General features: G+C 43.5%; 1 protein-coding gene across 1 annotated transcript; it reads right to left on the bottom strand.

Annotated features, from left to right (window-relative positions):
• Nucleotides 1–3,427: 3,427 nt before the first annotated feature.
• On the bottom strand, nt 3,428–13,485 carry LOC138612626 (mitochondrial inner membrane m-AAA protease component AFG3L1-like). The gene is made up of 16 exons (XM_069685990.1): nt 13,262–13,485; nt 12,168–12,252; nt 11,639–11,730; nt 11,216–11,365; nt 10,912–10,983; nt 10,600–10,724; nt 10,238–10,508; nt 9,985–10,122; nt 8,731–8,884; nt 8,544–8,651; nt 6,788–6,913; nt 6,450–6,560; nt 6,239–6,354; nt 5,755–5,955; nt 5,393–5,587; nt 3,428–5,190 (listed from the first exon to the last, which is right to left on the bottom strand). Exons 1-16 carry the CDS (start codon nt 13,391–13,393, stop codon nt 4,963–4,965), a joined length of 2,304 nt encoding a protein of 767 aa, XP_069542091.1. The 5' UTR covers nt 13,394–13,485; the 3' UTR covers nt 3,428–4,962.
• Between the last annotated feature and the right edge of the window lie 3 nt (nt 13,486–13,488).

Below are 13,488 nucleotides of genomic sequence, written 5' to 3'. Positions count from 1 at the left end.
CCTTCCTGAAATAACCTGAATCAGGATGAAGACTAGCTCCAGAGGAAGTAGCTCCAGGAGAAACCGGACTCTGACGGACGTAAACATGGCAGCTGGTGGAATATTGTTGCCATTACACTCGAAGAATGTAGCGTCTTTGTAGCTTTTTGATACACAAATATTGTATACGAGCATTTTAAATGTTTTCTATTCAACAAGTAGGAAGAAAAGAAAGGGTTTAGATTTACACACTGAGGATCTCATCTTTTTTTGAGGGGTCAAAGGTCATCAGGAAATACAGCGGCCAAATGTTAAAGGATTCTTTAAGCAGTGTAACTAAAGCAGTTTACTTGCAGCTGAAGCTCCGATGCTACTCCGTCAGTGAGCGTTGGAATCAGTCGGCTGTGTTAACTCTGTGAGTGTCGTGTGATTTGCTTAGTGACAGTAAATGTGCAGAATCTGGATCACGCTCAGATTATGTGTGAAAACACTGGTGGAAGATTTACGCTAACGGTGGTTCACAGAAGTTTCAGGCCGAACTTTGAGCCACGTTTCCAATGCAGGAACTTTTCTTAGGAGGAACCTTTGAACCCTGAAAACGTCCAGGCTCTTTCTCAAAGTACCCGACCTGAAAGTTTAGCTCCTTCAGGCTGAATCTGTCTTACTGGTCCAGTTTGTTTTATTTCAGCTATGCGAATGTTACAGAAAAAAACACACATTAGACGGACCGTCGAATAAGTCCAGGCTCGATTAAGAATCCAAGAGCATTTTACTGAAAGCAAAGGTACGCCACTTTAAAATAAATGGAGAAATGAGGAGCTGAGCAGAAGCGAGCTGTTTGCTCCTCGTCGTGTTTCGAACCCGGACCAGATGCCGTTTGGTTTTCAGACGTATCTGTGAGGGAATCTTATCAGCAAGAATAAACATGAATTAATCTACAGTAAACCTGCAAGGTGAAAATCAGCTTCGGGTCTGAACACACCTTTACTCCTTTTGAGCTTAAATGTCTTGTGAAGTACGGAAGTCCAAAGCAGACATACATCCATACGTTATATATACATGGACAGAAGATTATCCCGATATCAAGAGAAAAGCGGTTTTGTCATCTCGAGATAAATAAGTCGAGAGCTCCAGAAATGAGTCGTTATCACGGGAGAACGGAGAAGATAAAATGTCTGAATGAATGTCCGCTCAGGGCATGTCAAATTATTTTGTACTTAATACGGTGAAACAGGCTTTAATAAAAAACTTTCATAATGTCTGAACACAATTTATTCTGAAGCTGAGAGATCGAACCAAAACTTTAACTGCATCAACTGTTTCACAGACTCGAACATGTAACTGTGACCGCAGCACGAGTCTGATGGTGAGTTAGTGAGTTAAAGAAGGTGAACCTCTAAAATGAATCATGAAAAACATTTTTTACGTCTGAATGTTTATTCAGTTTGTTTTTCAAACAGGTTTAACATTTCTGCCAGCAGATTAAAGTCAGAGAAAAATGTAGATCAAAGAAACACTTTAATAAAACACAGAGCAGCTGCAGTTTGTACATGAAGACAGGTGTGTCTGTGTTTGATGCATCTCCAGTGACCTCAGGTGACCTTTACACAGTTCAGGTGTCGTACCTCCACTTGTTGCCATCATTACCTCCTTTTCCTCCAATTAAAAAGCTCTGCAGGACTCGGCACAGATTCATCACTCAAACCTGAAAGACCGACAGGTGCATCTGTTTCTGTAAGTCAGAAATGTTTAAACTGGAATTCATTTGTATAAAACCAATTTTAAAAAGTACATTTGTGAAATATTTTGGTGTAATTATTAAGCTGAGGTTGTTGTCAGTAAACCAACAGCAGTTTTTTAGGCAGGTTTCTCTATAAAGGAAAGGTCACAATCGGCCTTCAGACCCGGGTCACATGACTGCAGTCACAGTAGACCTGTGTTATTATCGTCTCGGCTCCGGTTGGCATGGATGGGAACACAAAACTGCCGTCTCCGTCCGAGCAGCGCTCGAACATCGTTCCAAATGTGTCGGTGCTGAGTTTGATCAACAGACTGAATGAGTAACAGGTACAATAAAGACCTAACCACCGTAACATCTCCACTGGTTACTAACCCTGTCTCTGGCACGTTTGCGACGTCAGCCGGTGACGCAGCAGAAAAGAGACTGACAGGAGGATACTTCACTGGCAATAGGAACAGAGACAATCGGCATTTACTAGCGGGTCTTCCCGGGTCTGAAAAACCTGCGTCAACACGCTAATTTTGATGGGAAAGGGGTCTAAATGGGCTGACTTGTACCTTTAACAGGTGCTGCCACAGTGTCCTGGAGTACACCTGCAGCACGGTAAAGAAGTTAAACTACTGGAGGACAAACTAGACAAAAGGAAATGTCACTATTTTTAACAAAACGAAACACGAGCCTCCAAATAAACTTAAATGTCACACGAATCAATTCAGTCTGACTGCAAGTAAACACAAAGTTAACCTTTAGTCATTTCATTTACCTGCTGTAATAAAAGAACATGTTTTCTATTATCATTTTGTCTGTTTTGTGACTTTTCTGCTGCAGGTTTCAGAACGACTCCTTCAAATGGAGGTTTTTCTTGTTCAGTCCAGACGTCACGTTAAACTTCAACACATCACGGACACCTGGCAGACTTTAAAAGCCTAATGCATTAACATAATTAGTCTGTGATGTCAGAGGAGGGCGGGGCTTCAGCAGGAAGTTTATGTTCAGGAGGATTTAACTGATTTGTGTCTTTTTCTTTGATTGTTGTAAAGTTACTAAAGTAACTGAACTCTCTGAAGCAGCAGAAGTGAAACCGGTTCATTCACATTTAGCAGCTTTTTAACTTCAAGTATTTTTATTAGTTAGTCGAACCGTCCTGCAGGTGCACAGGTGCACAAGTACACAGCAGCTGCACTACAGCCACAGTGAGGGCGCCCCCTGCTGGACAACTGCAACACTTACAATAATGTGCTTTAAAATCCCCCTTTAGACATTTACAAGTTTTTCATCCACTAAACCTCAGAACTCTGATTTGTTAACACCATGAAAACTTTATCATTTGATTTTTAATATTTATATAATTTATGTAACTATGAGATCACGATACCAAAACAACTGCATCTGAAGCCCTTTTGATTTCAGGACAAAATATTTAAATTATATTCTTGTTATTGGGTAGTTCGTCGTCTTAATTCAACATGACTTTTAAAAAAATCTTAAATATCATCTTAAAATATTTGCATACATAAACTACCGTTTTCAATACCACATGTTGATGATTATTTTAGACTGTTCTCATCCACACAGTGACACATGAAGATGTTTGTGAAGACTCTTTCATGCAAACGTTACAATAACGTCTGGTGCAGAGCAGACAGACCGATGCAGACAGACAGACAGACAGACAGACCGATGCAGACAGACAGACCGATGCAGACAGACAGACAGACAGACAGTCGCTGAGCTGCTCTGTGTTTGGTGACAGCTTTCTGTGTGAAGGAGGGAAATTACAAACCAGAACACCTCATTTTTGTTCCTGGGACTTCTCGATGTGTTGTCATGGTAACCACACAGGTATCAAGTGTTGTTTGTTTTTACGAGTATCATATTGAACTTTGAAATTGTGGTATCGTGACAACCCAAACATGAACAGACTTCTGGAGGTCGACCTCGGTCACAAGTGCATCTGCATCGTTCAGTAGATATAAGTTCATATTTAATCATTCCAGTCGTCTGACTTTAATTAAGATTTTAAAGCTTTCTGTAAATATAAGAACTTGAACGTTAACTATGAATGTGGACCTGACATGTGAAACTTTCTCTATGTTTGTGACCATTAAATGACCTACAGTCGGCTGAATTTATACCCACAAGAAGACAACGAAGAATCACTGTTTGAGGGATTAAACACACAATAACTGACTTTGTGTTTTAGCTCCTATTAAAGGAGGAAAACTCCCCTTTAATAGCAGGACACCCAATGCAACAGTGTTTGTAATATTTGTGTAGCACGCAGATAAAACCTGACAGACGGAGAAGTTTACGGATTTCACTACTACTTTCACCAGAGAGAAAAGGAGATATTAAACATTTCCCATCAGGCAGTGGGGTGATGATGTGGCAGCTTCCTGTTGACTCATTGTCCCAAAAAATATGTGAACAATCATCTGCACGAGACATCCACGCAGGACAGCCGCTGTGTCGCGTCAGTCGAGTTTATCCTAGAAAAACTTCAGCAAAAACTTCAAAATATTTAAACCTACAAAAATGTTTGAGTTTGGCTGCAGAGAAGAACGTCCTCGTTAGACTTCAGTCAGAGAGCAGAACTCTTTCAACCGAATAAATAAAGAATGAATCAGTCTGTCGACACACAGTCGAGAACGTGCCTCAATTACAGTCTGAAATACTAAAAAATGAGTCCGTCGTTTGTTGGTCTCCTGATTGAGGCCGTTTGGAGGATCCTTAAAGAACTCATCCAGGTGACATGAGAGCAGCTTTGTACCGAGCCTGGTGGTCCTCTCTTCTGACCGAATATCCCCCAAACAAGTCATTTATAAACTCAAGTTAGTTTAAATTTGTCTTTTAAATTAAGTTCAACTCTTTTAGAAATCCAACTAGAAAAATAAAGACTTCAGAACCCTGATTAATATATCCTCTTGGGTTCTAAGACACTAAGACTATTGAAGGCAGGGAAAGCGCCACATCACAGAACGTCCTCTAAGAGTTCTTGTTTTCATGCTTAGATGTTCTTCCACCTCTGTGAGATAAAATGATGTTTTTGTCGATGGAGTTTGGTGGCACTGAAGAGATCGATGTAACGTCTGTTCCCCGTTAAAGTTATTTTAGTTATTCAAACTGAGCGTAATCATTAAATCAAGGACCTGAGTTGCTGATTTGAGGGAATACTTTATACAACACCTCCCAGGCTCTGTAAAAGTTCTGCAGCCTCGGTTTCTTCTCTGGGTTCTCGGGCTCTACATGGCCTGCTGTTTGTCCTGAGTCTGGTTCGCCTCCTCCACCTCCTCTCCTCGCTGCTTGTTCCAGTCTCTGAGGCCCTCCGGCAGACTCGTGTCCTCCTCGAAACTCCCAGTCCCCTCCACGAACTCCTCGTACGTTGACTTCTCCTCGAACGGTCTCGGGCCCAGAAGCTCCAACATGTCCGCCTTGTCCAGGACCTCCTTCTGCAGGAGACGCTGCCCCACCTGAGGAAGGAATCAGGGATGAGGTGTAAAGTTTGTCTGAAGTTTATGGCGACTAAAAGCAGCAGCAACGAAAACACCTGCTGGAAAACAGGATATCATCATGTCTGTTTCAAATTAAAAGCCCTCGAGCGTTCTGATGGATAGAATCCCTTTATTTCCTACTAAGGCTTTTATTTTGAAAAGATTGAACGATGCATCTCACCATCTCCACCAGCTCCTTCTTCTCCTCGATGAGCTGCATGGTCCTCTGGTACGCTCGATCCACCAGCCCCCTCACCTCCTCGTCGATCAGCTCGGCCGTGGCTTCGCTGTACGGCTTCTCCATCACCATCTCACCCTGCCGGGGCAGATCGAACGACACCTGCCCCACCTTATCGCTCATTCCAAACTGCACCACCTGAGGGAGGAAGAGGAGGGGTTAAAGGTCAAAGAAAGGAGGTAGAAAATACACTCTTTAAAACAGACCCAGCAGGAGTGTGTGTGTGTGTGTGTGTGTGTGTGTGTGTGTGTGTGTGTGTGTGTGTGTGTGTGTGTGTGTGTGTGTCTGTGTGTGTGTGTGCGTACCTGTGCGTAAGCAGACTGTGTGACCTTCTTCAGGTCGTCCTGAGCTCCGGTGGTGATCTTGCCGAAGAAGGTCTGCTCGGCCACGCGGCCCCCGAGCATCATGCACATCCTGTCGAACAGCTGCTCCCTGCTGTACAGATACTGCTCTCTGGGCAGGTACTGAGCGTAACCCAGACCCTTCCCCCGAGGGATGATCGACACCTGCACGCAAACAGGAAGTGGGTTCAATGAGCTTCTTTTGAGGAGCAGTAGACGGACATGTGACGGGCAGCTGCAGCGTTTTCATCCACGATGAAAGTTTCACGTTTCATATCGTTTCTCTGTCATTTGAGTCGTTTTCAGAAACTTGAACATCTCGATCATTGAGATCATAGTTAAAACAACTACACATTAAAGCGTTGATATTAAAGCATGTAATAAAACACAGCACAGATATATGAAGTGGTGTCATGTGTGGGAGTGAATCAGCTGACAGAAGACGGACCTTCAGCAGCGGGTCGGCGTGCTGCAGGAACCAGCCCACGATGGCGTGACCGGCCTCGTGATACGCGACCGTCTTCTTCTCTGTGGGCTGCAGCACCTGAGTCTTCTTCTCCAGCCCTGAAGCACAGACGCAAACAGCACTGAGACTCTATCAGTCCACAACATAAACACACAGACGGGTTAAAGTGGTCTGACTATTTAACACGCCTGACCTCCGATGACCCGGTCGATGGCGTGTTCAAAGTGTTTGGCGTTGACGGCCGGGTCCAGGTGTCGGGCTGCGATCAGCGCGGCCTCGTTACAGACGTTGGCGATGTCCGCTCCTGATTTATTCACACAGAGAAACATCATCAACAAACATCTGCGGCCTGACTCGTTTACGCTCTTATTTTGTGTTTTTCTCTGTACGGGCGGGGTTTCTGTAAAACTCTCTCTTCCTCTCTCCACAGTTTTAAGTTGTCGTGAGGTTTATTTCTCTGCTTTCTAAATTTCCCTTCATGTGTTCATGACAAAGCTCTACACTGTGATGGAGGATGTAGCTGAGACAAACCGGTGAATCCCGGCGTGGCAGCGGCCATCTTCCTGGCGAGGACGTCTTTGTCCATGTTGGGGTCCAGCTTGATGGGCCTCAGGTGGACTTTAAAGATGGACGCTCTGCCTTTGATGTCTGGAGGACCTGAGAGGAGACAGGAGATGTTTAACACCTGAGCTTTGCTGCTTCACTGTTTGTCGACTCTGAATCTAAATCTGTGGCAGCTGTGGTAAAAGAATGGAAGAAGAAGAATGGAATGAATGTTTTGGCTAAAATAAGTGTTTATAGAAACTTCTAATGTTGTAAAAAAATTTAACCATCAGTCAAATACAAACAATACAATTAAAACTATTTAATGATGGAGATCTTCAGCTCGTTTTTAAGTGAAACATTTGCTGCCTCCAGTCTCTCACTGGTGAGGATTTCTGATTCTCTGAGGTCACATTTAAAAACCTTAAAACTACTTTGGCTCTTTTGGCTTATTGCGATGTTACTTATTAAAGTATTTTCAAACTCTTCATGCGCCTAGGATCTGTACAACTTCAGCTAAAAGGTTAAAGAACTCATCACGACTGTTTAAAGTATTTAAATTGTTATAAACACCAAAGAATTACGACGGCGTGTCAGGGAGGAGGAGAAGAAGAAGAAACAATTCTGAGATTAAAGTCGTAAATTTGCCAAAAAAACAAAAAAAAAAAAGGAATATTTCTGAGATTATAAAATCAGACACAAAAACTAGTCACATCGTGTTTATAGGAACCTTAGGAACCTATAGGAACCTTAGGAACCTTTTTGAGCCGCGACCCCCCAAACAGCAGGTTGAGGTTCACGGCCCCCTCCCTCTGATTCACCTGCGTCTCTGCCCTGTTGGCTCTGCTGCTCACACAGGTGCTCATGGCACAGAGCGGAGATTTATTTTCTTTGCACACAAGAAGCAGACTTCACACAGGCGAGAGACTGAGCGACCCTCTGCTGCAGAAACACACGTTTCTATGCTCCCCGTTTGCCCCAGGGGTTACATCACACATGACATTTACCCTCCGACCTCATGACCCGCAACAACCTCCGTCCAAACAACAAAAGGACTTTAAATCAGCGTTTCAGTCGTTTTGTTGTTTGGACGGAGGCTTAGACAACAAACAACCAGCCCACGTCTGTGGCTGACGACAACATGAAGTGTGTTACACGCTCGGGTGGCCGTCCGGAGAGGAGCAAGTTTACTTCTCTGACTTTAATCTCGATATGTTTCTAGTTCTCTCTCAGATTATTACTCTTCTCCTCCGGCTCCAGACTCAGCTGAATAAACACAGCAAACATTTCAAACTATTCTGAATGTAGAAACGTAAAAACAAATATTTTGATTTTCAGATATATTCTCATTTCTGTGATCAGAGTTTAAAAGAGTTTTGATCATTTCATCTGCAAGACAAATAAAGTGTCTACAGATTTAACGCATCTTCTAATGCTTCACGTCCCTAAAGTCTGTTTCACACACAGTTTGTTTCGTTGTGATGCCGGGGCTGTTTAAATAAATGTAAACGTGTTTGTGCAAACAGCGACCTCCTGCAGCAGCTCTGCTGTTGTAACTGAATACCTTCTTCTTGTTCTATTGGTTCGACAACAAAGATCAACAAAGTGTCGTTCAAACGTCAGAAAACTGAAGGTATATTGATCAAAGTAATGATTTAATGAATCTGTAAAACAAAGAGCAGATTCAGAGATAATCAAAGGAGAGAAATGTGACCTGATGACCCTCCTCATGACTCTTTCTTACCGATGTAGATCTGCCTGTCGAAGCGTCCCGGCCTCATCAGAGCGGGATCCAGGATGTCCGGTCTGTTGGTTCCAGCCAGGACCACCACGTTAGTAGCCGTGTTAAAACCTGCACACACGTTTAAACAGTCAGCACCTGAGACGTCAAGCCTCAAACATGGAGAGTGATGGGTTTGTCTCCGGCGTACCGTCCATCTCCACCAGCAGCTGGTTCAGCGTGTTCTCCTGCTCGCTCTGACCTCCAAAGTTCCCCCCGCCTCTCTTTCTCCCCACGGCGTCGATCTCATCGATGAAGAGGATGCAGGGGGCGTTCTTCCTCGCCATGGCGAACATGTCCCTCACCTGTGGAGATGAAAACACAATCAACCAATCAGTTGTGTTTTTAAATTTCTCTGAATGTATCCACCAAAGAAGGAGGGAGGAGGGAGGAGGGGAAGAAGGACAGATGTAACACAGCAGACATCTGTACGACATTAAAACACATCAAACGAACTTCTTTCACGCCGTTTCAATTCATACAAACATCTCTTTCATTATTTTAAATGCGTATAAAAACTGTTTCTTTGACCACATTTAGGATTTCTGTCACTGGAACTTTGAAGAGAATGAGAAAAACAATCTGAGCTAACGTTAGCAGCTCAGCTAGCGGGACGCAGTGCCTCAAAAACAAGCATCAGAGAGACTCGAGTTTCATTTGCTCTCTTTACAAACTTTAATCTTCCGGCTCGTTTGTTCCCCGGCAGAAAATTAGGCTTCAGTTTAAAACCTCGTGAATGATGCAGCCTGAGGGAAACCTAAAAACCAGGCACGCAGCTCCTCCTGACCTCCAGGTCCACAGACCAGCTTTGTTCTGAGGAGGAGGAGCCGTGTGCGGACACTTCGGCTTATAGTAGAAACTTCTTACACATGAACTCTGGAAGCATCCTGACCTAACATCGGAGCTAGCCTTGTTAGCGACAACTGTTTTCCAATGAAAGTAGCTAGCCAGATGACGTCATACACTAATTTGCGTATTGGTGACGTCATCTTTGCATAACACTCGGTGGTTGTGAGCACATGTTGCCCGCTGCCCGCTGCCCCAGCCCCGCCCGCCCCTGAAAAGTCGCTAAATTTAGTGAAAAAGTCTTTACATAAAACTGCTTCATTTACTTCTTTTACTTTTTTCTTTTTTAGCAGTTTTATTAGTTAAACTTAAAATAAATAAATAGGAAACAGCTTTAGAAATGTGCGATAGACGACTTTAGAGGATGTAAATATTCAAAACCAACGATCTCTTCAGGCGTCTGTCATTATCAAGCTTCTCCTCAAACATGCAGCTTTATCACATTATATATTCTAATAAATAAATAAATATTCTAAATAATCGATTAAATAGAAACACATATAGTGACACACACATGTAGCAGAATATATCTCTGATCTGATCTGGTATCTTTACTCACCCTGGCAGGACCGACGCCCACAAACATCTCCAGGAACTCGGAGCCGTTAACGGTGATGAAGGGGACGTTGGCCTCTCCGGCCGTGGCTTTAGCCAGCAGAGTCTTCCCTGTGCCGGGGGGTCCGGACAGCACAGCACCCTGAGACACAACACAGCCATTTCACTTGATAAATTACATTCCACTCTAATGTAGTGTGTATGTGTGAGTAAGTGTGTTCCTGTGTGCATGTGTGTGTTCCTGTGTGTGTGTGTACCTTGGGGATCTTGGCCCCGAGGTCCTGGTACTGTTGCGGGTTCTTCAGGAAGTTGACGAACTCGAGGATCTCCAGCTTGGCCTCCTCGCAGCCGGCCACGTCCTTGAACTTCACGTCAATGTTGTCCTTCATCATCTTCGCCGTCGACTCGCTCATGCTGAAGGGCCCGCCCCTCCCGCCGCCAGGGCCTCCTCCCATTGGTCCTCGCCGCAGGGTGAAGAGCAGGAAGCCGATCAGGAGCAGCGTGGGGACCATGCTGATCAGGAAAGAGCTGAGGGGACAGAGGAGGAGGGTTGTTGTCAGTAGGGAAAGGAAACGTTAGATTAACTCCTTGATAAGAAAAGTGGACGTGTGAAAGTCACCCGTCGCTCTCCGTGCTGTACACGACGGCCGGTCGGTGCGACGGCTCCAGGCCGAGCTCCATGTGTGCCGCCTCCAGGTTCCTCTCGAACGTGTCGACGCTGCCGATGTTGAACCAGACGTAGCTCTGTGGGTCACATGTGATGTCAGAACGGAAGAAGCATCATCCTGTACCGTAATGGTTTATTTCTTTTGTTTTTGATAAAGGAGGAGGACTGGTGTTTTTAAAATTTCTGCAACGTCCCAGATTTCATGTTTTTCCTGGGATAGTAAAATATCTGTTTCCGGGTCATATTTCAGTTGTTTCCTCTCACCCCTTCAGCGTCGGCTCCAGGCACCAGGATGACTCTGACATACTGTTTGTTGACGACCTCTAACCGATCCACCTGCACAGAACAATACAAGTTTACAGATACATTACTGTAGCCTTTGTACCCCAGAAATCGACATATTTGTTCCTGAAACAATTTAAGATTTCGTAAGTAAATAAAGAACAATTAGTAGAAAGGGCGTAGTTACGTCTTTACACTTTTTTTATTTACTGTGTTTATATTCATAAGTGAACCTGACTCTAGTGTATGTCTGTATAAGTGTACATTTTCCCAGCATGCTCCTCACCATCCCTCTGCCCACGTAGCGATGCACAAAGTCCTTCCAGCTGATCTCTCTGCCGTTGTCTCTGAAGTAGAAGTAGAGCAGAGCCGAACTGACTCCGGCCACAGTCAACGCCAAGTAACGGAAGTCCTTCTCGTCCCAGGGGAAGTCGCCCTGCAGAGCGGCACAGGCAGGAAGTCAAGTGATGATGACACACAGGACGTTAACTGGACAGAGAGAATCAGAGTGACTGGGAAACACACAACTCTGTCTGACAGAGTCGTCAGCTGGAGGAGGACAAACCGAGAGAATCAAAGATGCTCCTGGCTTCAGTCAAGATTTCAACGTAAAACTATGTTTGCACAGATTAGAATTTACAACTGAGATTATAAATTATGATATGGTGACATTTTCATTTTGAAGCTTCACTGTGAAAATCTGACGTACCTTCTGCATCCGGCTCCACCAGTCTTTTCCTCCTCCTCCTTTCTTCCCTCCACCTGGTCTTCCTCCACCTCCTGCTGCTCCTCCTTTTCCATCTGAACAGATTAAAGGTTCAGAGGTTAGGTTAAAGGTTAAACATTAAGAATTAACAAACTGCACACAAACACAACATGTATATTATTGAGAAAATGCTCTCATCGCTGGTTTCATTTATTCACCATGTGAAACATCACTGAGTTTCTACTGGTGTATTTGACAAGTTTAATATGTCTGCAGTTGTTTCTGTTGTTGTATGAAGATAAAAAAAAAAGTGATTGAACTTAATTAACTTAAACATATTTAGCTTTACAAATACAAGGAGCTGTCAGTTGTGACAGTATAAAGCCATTTTTGCTCCACAGATGGAGTTTTGTGTTTTGTACAAAGGTAGAAAAGTTACATAAATAAAACATTTAGGAGGTGATCATTTTCAGTGTGAAAACAAGTGTTCATTTTTCTTTCTAGTGTGCAAAACATCCAACTCCACTCTCACCTTTGGGTTCAGTGGAGTACAGCCGTCTCTGAGCCGTCTGGAATCTGCGACAGGACAGGAAGTTAGCTGGAGTCCGAGAAACGTTCTGGAAAAGACCACAGGAGAACTGTCACTGCACTGAATAAACAACACAACAACTTTAGAGGGTCTGCAGCGAAACAGCACATGACTTGAATTATTTAAAGACCAGGCAAAAAGATACACTGAAGGTCACATATATATTTAAAACTCCTGACCAGTGAAAGGTGAATTAGATTACAATCTGTGAGCAGGAGTAATTAAGATGTGAGGTGAAAATAGGCCAATTCAATCAGTCTGTCTGGTCAGGGCTCCTTAGTCCCAGTGAGAGGACAGTTTACATACAGTAATATTCAAAAATCATAACCCTTACTAATTCTTCACACTGGTGTTAAAAAGTGCTGATTTAGTATCATAACAAAAGCTAAAATCTGGAACAAGTATCAGTTCAATTGTTGCTTTAAGATAGGGCTACATACTGCTAAATAGCTACACTAAATGTTTACTTAACCAGTCTCAGTTGCTCCTAACGTTAGCAAACAAAGCAGTTTGAGGCATTTACAGACCGTTTGCAAGAAGCAAATTGAGTTATTTATGGGCTTTTTTTTAAAAGCACGCAATACACCTGTTTACAGGAAAACATGTGTATCAATTTTTAATTTGATACTTTGCCTGAAATTCCCAAAATCTTTTTGCTAACTGTGCAACGTTAGTCGCTAGCAGTGCTTCCACACAAAAAAGCCTTATTTTGTTACAACAGTTGCTCTTTGCTGGATATAATTAATGCCGAATTAAAAAGTAGATTATAATTAAGCAGATGGGGTCCTAAATTGACTTTGAGAGAATGCACTATTTTGTTATAGAGCAAACAATCCCTGAAATGAATTATTTTGCAATGTGCTTTAGCACGTAGTCGGGCTAGCTAGATATGCATTTCCTTACGCTCACACATTTTAATTTAAAATTTAAATTTAATTTAAAACTCCCAACCCACTTGGAGAGGGAATTCGGGTTATTCGGGTTATTACTCAATTCTTGTAAAACTGATACTACAGAAATCCTCCACCTGTACTTACCAGGGCAGCAGAGCTCCGGTATCCGGCTGTGAAGAGCCGACCTGCCGTCACCGCGGAGAGCCGAGCCCGGGCTGCTCCAGCCCGGCAGAGAGGCAGGGCAGCCGCCGAGAGAAGCCTCAGAAGCTGAGACATCCTCCCTGTGCTGCTTGCCTAGATTTTAAGTCCAAATTCAAAAGGCTTTAGTTTAATTCCTACTCGTTAACTTCATCGTGTAGCACCTACAAGTG

This window comes from Semicossyphus pulcher, unplaced genomic scaffold (genome assembly GCF_022749685.1).
Source record: "Semicossyphus pulcher isolate SPU_LCO1_2020_fin unplaced genomic scaffold, fSemPul1.0.p SCAF_8, whole genome shotgun sequence".
NCBI classification, from domain to species: Eukaryota; Metazoa; Chordata; class Actinopteri; order Labriformes; family Labridae; genus Semicossyphus; species Semicossyphus pulcher.
This window is presented reverse-complemented; position numbering and strand designations above follow the sequence as displayed.

Excerpts from the sequence above, each read along its gene's own strand:
- LOC138612626 (XM_069685990.1), bottom strand. The coding sequence starts at position 13,393 with ATGTCTCAGCTTCTGAGGCTTCTCTCGGCGGCTGCCCTGCCTCTCTGC. Across the intron at positions 10,725-10,911 it reads CTGGAGCCGACGCTGAAGGG|AGCTACGTCTGGTTCAACAT; the intron begins GTGAGAGGAAAC and ends TGTGACCCACAG. Across the intron at positions 6,914-8,543 it reads CGACAGGCAGATCTACATCG|GTCCTCCAGACATCAAAGGC; the intron begins GTAAGAAAGAGT and ends GTCTCCTCTCAG.